This window comes from Crocuta crocuta, unplaced genomic scaffold (assembly GCF_008692635.1).
Source record: "Crocuta crocuta isolate KB4526 unplaced genomic scaffold, BGI_CrCroc_1.0 scaffold4, whole genome shotgun sequence".
In the NCBI taxonomy this organism is placed as follows: domain Eukaryota; kingdom Metazoa; phylum Chordata; class Mammalia; order Carnivora; family Hyaenidae; genus Crocuta; species Crocuta crocuta.
In genome coordinates this window covers 783,199-790,061 of record NW_027529996.1, presented here as the reverse complement: position 1 = coordinate 790,061, position 6,863 = coordinate 783,199, and the positions used below count along the sequence as shown (strand labels likewise).

The following is a 6,863-nucleotide window of genomic DNA, read 5'->3' as shown; positions in this document are numbered from 1 at the left end:
GAGAGTGAGAATTTCAAGCAAGCTCTGATTTGTCAGCACAGATCCCAAGGGGGAGGGGAGGGGAGGCAGGATCCTGAGATCATGACCTGAGTTAAAATCAAGAGACAAGAGTTAAGAGGCTTAACTGAGCCACCCAGGGACCTCACAAAACCTCTAATTTGTAACTGCCACCTAAGAAGAGGTTTGCCGGGGTTCAGAAGTGGGTTAATGCTATACCAAAGTACGGAAAGTGAGTAAATTACACTCAAGCAAATAAGTAACTGCCAAAAGAGGGAATGTTTTTAACCTCGAGGCAAGGGTATCACAATGTCCCGGTATGTATTAGTTAAAACACCTGCAGCAATGTGACTGAAGGTCAGTCAAGTGGCCTTTTAATAATGCTTTATATACCCAAAGCTATCTGCAATGATCAAAAAGCTTCCTAAGAGACATTTATGAGTAAAATGTTCCAGTTCTAAATCACCCCTAGCATTTACCTAAGAGCCTTGGTGGCCCCTCTGCCTTCAGTGTGGTCAAGAGACCGGATGCGGGAAACAGCAATGCGATGGGGCAGTACCGTGTGCAAGGTATGCTTTCAAGCTCAAAACTATCATTTAATATGCTACTAAGTTAAAAACTAAAGCGGGGAGGGGGCACTTTTGTTGTTCTCTTGCAAGGAAGAGGTCTCCGCGGTTACGATGGTAGCGGAGGTGAGCTACACTCCAGGACCCAGCGTTTGGGCCAGCACTGGAGGACTGGGGACAGGGACGCCACCTGAGCGTGCGCTACATTTAGGGACAGAGCAAGGCAAACACACCTATCAACCAACAATCGCCGTGAAGAGTGTCTCAGGACACCACTTATTGGAGAATTGGCCGTAAGGGCGGAACAATGTTTTTTAAGCGTTTCAAAACGGAAATCCTCCAACCCGGATGCCTGCGCCCCCAGATCGCGCGCGAGCCACGGTCGGCCGCAGCCGACAAGCTTCCCCGTTAGACAGGGGAGATGCCCAGGCGTACGCTCCAGTCCGGGTTCCCTTTCCCACCGCCGCGGTGCGGCGCCGCCAAAAAAGGAAAGACAGGGAGGGGACGGCGCTCCACCTACGAGGCGCCCGGCATCCGCCCCCTCCGCGGCCGACTCGTGCCGATCCGCGGCTCACCAGCCCGGGCTTCTGGGCCTCTAGAGGCACCCGTGCCCTGAAATCCCCGGTGCGAGGTGCAAAGCTGCCCCCTGCTGCCGTCACCCCTAGCCGTCCCCAGACCCGCGCGCCCTCCCGATGCCCCCTTGAGGACGCGACTGTGCCCTGAAGGACGTCTCGCCGCTGCCAGACGCCGTCCCGCCCGCGTTCAGCCTCGCCGCGCGCTCCTACGCCTGGTCTCGCCCGGCTCGGGGACGAGGCTGCAGAACCGCGCAAAGGCAGCTACCCAAAGGGGGAGCGGGGCAAGGCGGGCGTCGGCGCGTCCCGCTCGCCGGGACACGGCGCCAAGGATGCTAACTTCTAGGCTGGACAGGGCGGGTGCGGGCGGGGAGAGGACGCGGGCGCCGCGCGGGGGTCCGCCTGCGTTCTGCCCGAGCGTGGCCTTCTTCGCTGGCACTTTACCTTGGACCAGACGCCGCCGGGGCGGCAGGCGGAGGCGCAGAGCTGGGGCCAGGCGGAGAGCAGTTTGAGAGCCGCCATGTTCGGGTTGTGCTGGGAGGAGACGGCGGGCTGCAGCGCGCGCGTGAACGTGCCGAACCGCCGTCGCACCGCCGCCGCGTCCGCGCGAAGGGAGCGAGAGGCCGGNGCTGCAGGTTTATAGGGACGCAAGGCTGGGAGGAGCCGGGCGGGGAGCGTAAGACCGCGCTGCCGGGGCGGGTCGCGGGGGAGGGGGGGAAGCGCTCCAGCCCTGCGGCGGCGCGGGTTCCAGGTAGCTGTGTCCCGGGCACGCACTTGTCGCGGCAGCCCCTTGTCGGTGCATTAGCTTTGAGGGGGCGTGGGAGTCGGCCTTCCCCGAAGTCTGCGGTAATTGTTGGCCTAGCATTGGGGCAGCGCAGGGTCTCTCTGAGTCTGTCGCTTTTCCAAGTCAGTGTCTGGCACGCGTGTGGGCGGCAAAGGGATACCCCTTCGAGGTCCCCTACAACTCTTACCCATTCTGGACAGCGTTCCCATTTCTTCCATTCATCAGCCCCCTCTCGCCACACTTGGCCCTGACTTGAGTAGAGCAAGTTTGCATAAGAATCTGCCACAAGCCATCTGCCATGAGATGTGACCAGGAAGACCTGGTCAAGATTGGCCGGGAACAAGAGACAGGGTTAGGACTGGGACACTGGTACCTCTTCCTTCTTTCCCTTCTTCTCCCATCAACCAAGTTTGTATTTGTCAAGATCTTTCTGGCACTGGAGTCCCAGAAACTCCAGAGATTATTCAGCAGATGCAAACATTCAGGTGTATATCCCTTCAGCTTTCCTTAGACAAGTTACATAACTTATCTAGGCTTAAGCGTCCATATCTGAAAATCTTAAATGTTAGAATTGTCATAAGGTTTACATGAGGTAAGTCATTCAAAGCTCCTGGCCCCATTATAAACACGGAACAATTAAATGTTAGGCATTTTTCAAGTTGCAGTTGTGGATTGATATGGTACATACATTCTCTCAAAGCCTTATCTTTTGACCAACCCCTTGAGGGCATGAGCCACGTCTGAGTTCTTCAGAACCATCTATGCACTTAGCAGACTGGAAGGACCAAGTGGAAACTCAGTAAAGGTTTTACTTAAGTGCTGACCAAATCCTGGGATTATGGCTGTTAGTCTTGAACCAAAGCAAAGCACACAAGGAAATTAAAGGAGACCTTAGCTTCCTTAATGAGTACACTTAATGCGATCAACAATTCAGTTTCAAGTCTCTCCATAAAAGCATTTGCCCTTTCCTGGTATTCTTTTAACTTTTTTTCCTCATGAATATTATTATTTTAATCAAAATCAATGAGAGGACAGGATAACAAGTTAGACTATCCAATTACATTAGGAGAAATTAATTTAATAATGCTCTGTTTTCACATCTTTAGAAGTTGGATAGAAGGGAAATTCAGGTATTAGAACTTAAATCTCATTACTAGTCCTAATGCAGCATATAGCAGCTGTTCTGTAGCTTACTGAATGTGGAAAGGCTAACATTCACAATTGGGTCTGCTTTTCCACTTTTGCCCTTCTAGAGGACGTATGAAATGGAAAACAGCTTTGGCAACTTTGTCTAACTGTGGTCATATGACTCACTCTTCTTGGCTGGTCTGATTCTGTTGCTCCTGACTGAAGAGAAGACACCCATTTCAGGCTTGTATTCCATGTGACTCTAATTCTTGTGGGGGGAAAAAATCAGCCTCATTGCTCTATGGTCAAGACACTGTCCTATTTTTGTATAGCTCTATGGCTGTGTTTTATACTTTTTAAAAGACGTGTTTCTTGAACTTGAACAAATTATAGACAAGTTCTTCTATACAGATTTCCCTCCTGGTTTCAAAGCCGTTTCAAGTTTAGTCTGTGTAAAACCAATTTTTTTTAATATCTGAATTTTTCTGAACATGAAAATAGTTCCCCCCTTGCTTTGAAGCACAGTTTGTGGCAAATATATTCTGGAAACTTCTTTGTGTAATATTATACAGCTTAATTTATACATTCTTAAATATTGAGACTTTTTTAATGTTTATTTTTGAGAGTGAGAGCTTGTACACACAGTGGGGAGGGGCAGAGAGAGTGAGACAGAGAATTGGAGGCAGGCTCTATGCTGTTAGCATAGTGCTGGACACGGGGCTCAAACTCACGTAACTGGGAGACCACGACCTGAGCTGAAGTCTGACATTTAATCAGCTGAGCCACTCAGGTGCCCCAGAAGTTGAGAGAATTGAATCAAATTCAAAGCTTTTAAACAAAAGGTCTGAATCCAGAGGCAATAGGAAAGTTTCTTTTGTATTATGTTATTTTATGTATGTGTGCATATATACGTAGATATGTAGATCACATGTTATGTTATATATATGCATACATACATTCATTTGTGTGTATATCTACATACATACATATATATGTATATATATACTGCATATCCCTTTTCTATCAAATGAATGCAGACAATTTGTCAAAGTTAGATTGTAAATTTTATAAATTGTCATTTTCTGCTTGAGGGATTTTTAAAATATTTTTTAAGTTTGTTTATTTAATTTGATAGGGAGAGAGAAGCAGGCTGTGTGCCCTCAGTCCAGAGCCCAATGCGGGACTGGATCCCACAAATTGTGAGATCATGACCTGAGTCAAAATCAAGAATTGGATGCTTAACCAATGAGCCACCCAGGCGTCCCTGTTTGAGAGATTTTTCTTTAAATTATCCTAAAATACTATTTATTAGCATCATCTTTCATTGCTGAGATAAAGGATATCCTGCCCTCACAGCTGACAGAGTATTTATTTACTCCTCCAAGTTGATAAACAGGGGCATCTGAGAAGTTGTTTTTCGAAGGTTGTTTGACTGGTTTCACTAGTAATTGTTTTTAACTAGATCATTTGAGTCAATAAAAAAGATATGCATACTTCATTTTATACAGTGGTTTGTTACAATATGAGAAACAAATTCCTTCAGGCATTTTCCTCTAATGTATTTGAAAGACATAAATTTGAAATTTTACATAATCTGTAAAGGTTTTATTATACAAATCGTCATCTCCTAATTACTTCTTTTATGTGTTATTTTCATAGATTCTTGGCAACAGTGCCTTGTATTAACTAATAACATTAGTTTTCACAATAACATTAATATTCGTTCAATGGGTAAAAAATGAATTAAATTTTACTAAGTGTAGAGTGGGGGAAAGTAAAATAAATGCACAGGATGGTTGGAGAAAGTTCAACTCCAGGAATGAAAATGAAAATTCGGTTCAGGTGCCAAAGAAATTTAAAGGAGCAAAACACACCACGGTGATTTTTCTATCATTTCAAGCCTGATTGTGTTAACTTCTGCTTAAAACCTCTCAGTGGTGTGGGTGCACAGTGGCTCAGTCTGTTAAATAATCAGCTCTTAGTTTCAGCCCAGGTCATGGTTTCAGCCCAGGTCATGGTTTCAGCTCAGGTCATGATCTCACGGTTCATTGATTTGAGTCCCACATCAGGCTCTGCACTGGCAGTACGTAGCCTGCTTGGATTCTCTCTCTGCTCCTCCCACTCTCTCTTTGTCAAAATAAACAAAAAACCTCTCCATGGTTTTCCCCATTGCCTTTAAGATGTAATGTTCAAGCTTCTTAACCTGGTATACAAGGGGGATCGTCTCTTCTGGTTTTCCTTTTCCCAGCACAATACCTTTATATTTCAGGGCATTTGGTATTTGATTTGTCTCTTGACTTCCAGTGAATTCACACAATCTCAGAATCAAATGTTGATAGTAAATGGTAAAGAACATGGACCCTGTATGTAGCTAAACCACCTGGGTTCAGATCTCAGCTCTGCTATTCTTTAACCATGGAGTCTCCTGTGGTTAATAGTTTTAAAAGAGCCACAAAATGGCAAGATGTAATATCGTGTCCAGACCAGTATCTTTGTGGTTTGCAGGTGTTAGAAGATTATACCCTGTGATGCTTTCTGTATTTTCATAAACTGGAATACATCAGGCAGGATTCAAACTCTGGACTACATGGCAGTAAAGACTGCTTTTATCTTTTCTTTTCTTTTTTTTTTTTTACATTAATTTATTTTTGAGAGACAGAGCACAAGCGAGGAAGGGGCAAAGAGAATGAGACACAGAGTACAAAGTAGGCTCCCGGCTCCAAGCTGTCAGCACAGAGCCTGATGCGGGGCTCAAACTCACACCATGAGATCATGACCTGATCCAAAGTTGGATGCTTAACCAACTGAGCCGCCCAGGCATCCCGAAGACTGCTTTTATCTTTATGCTCCCTCTTTAAGAAGCTATCTTTGACTCTAACACCCCAGCTTCACTCATTCTGCCTAAGTGCAGGACTTTAGTGTCCATTTCTCTCATCTGTTTGATTGGAGTTGCTTCCTAGATGAATTTCATTTCTCTCTCAGAGTTCACCACCTCTCACATGATTATGTCAAATACACATCTTGTCTTCTTACAAGCTTTCCTAAACTTTTCAAGAATCCTCATAGACTGCAGGTTCAAGTTCAAGTTATTATAGCCAAGATCTCTGTAACTGAGACTCGGCAAACCGTATAACCTTAATGGATTCACAGAAGTACTTCAGAGGTTTCACAAACATTATATACTTTTTAGAGTTTATTTATTTTTGAGAGAGAGAGAGAGAGAGAGAGAGAGAGTGTGTGTGTGTGTGTGTGTGTGTGTGTGTATGTATGTGTGAGTGGGGTGGGGCAGAGAGAGAGAGAGGCTACAGGCTTTGAGCCATTAGCAGGGAGCTGGATGCAGGGCTCACCCACAAATTGAGAGATCATGACACGAGCCAAACCTGGACACGTAACTGACTGAGCCACCCAGGTTCCCCTGTAATCATTATATTTTGACAATAAATCTTAAATTATGGTTGAGCTACTCTATCAATTCTAACAAAGCAGTTGCATGTACACATAATTGTGATGTATCTCTGATTTTAACATACTGAAGGTTACCAAATTGTTCAATTGGGAATAATGTTTCTTTCTCTTCTCAATGCCTGTGTTTCAACTTACAAAATAAGTCAGTGATTAAGAAGGTTGAGGGGTGTCTGGGTGGCTCAGTTGGTTAGGCAGCAGGCTTTGATTTCCAGCTCAGGTCTTGATGTCAAGGGGTCTTGAGATCAAGCCCCACCTCAGGCTTTGTGCTGAGCATGGAGCCTGCTTAAGGTTCTCTGCCTTCTGCCCCTGTCCCACGCGCACTCTCTCTCTCATTAAAAAAAAAAAAAAAAA

At 45.6% G+C, this 6,863-nt stretch overlaps 1 protein-coding gene across 1 annotated transcript in view; it reads right to left on the bottom strand.

Moving 5' to 3' along the window:
- Window positions 1-1,759, bottom strand: part of OXCT1 (3-oxoacid CoA-transferase 1) — a 132,956-nt gene extending 131,197 nt beyond the window's left edge. Inside the window, exon 1 of the mRNA XM_077763440.1 lies at window positions 1,580-1,759. Coding sequence (XP_077619566.1) covers window positions 1,580-1,657 — 78 coding nt within the window. The 5' untranslated portion in view covers window positions 1,658-1,759. The remainder of the gene's footprint in view (window positions 1-1,579) is intronic.
- Between the last annotated feature and the right edge of the window lie 5,104 nt (window positions 1,760-6,863).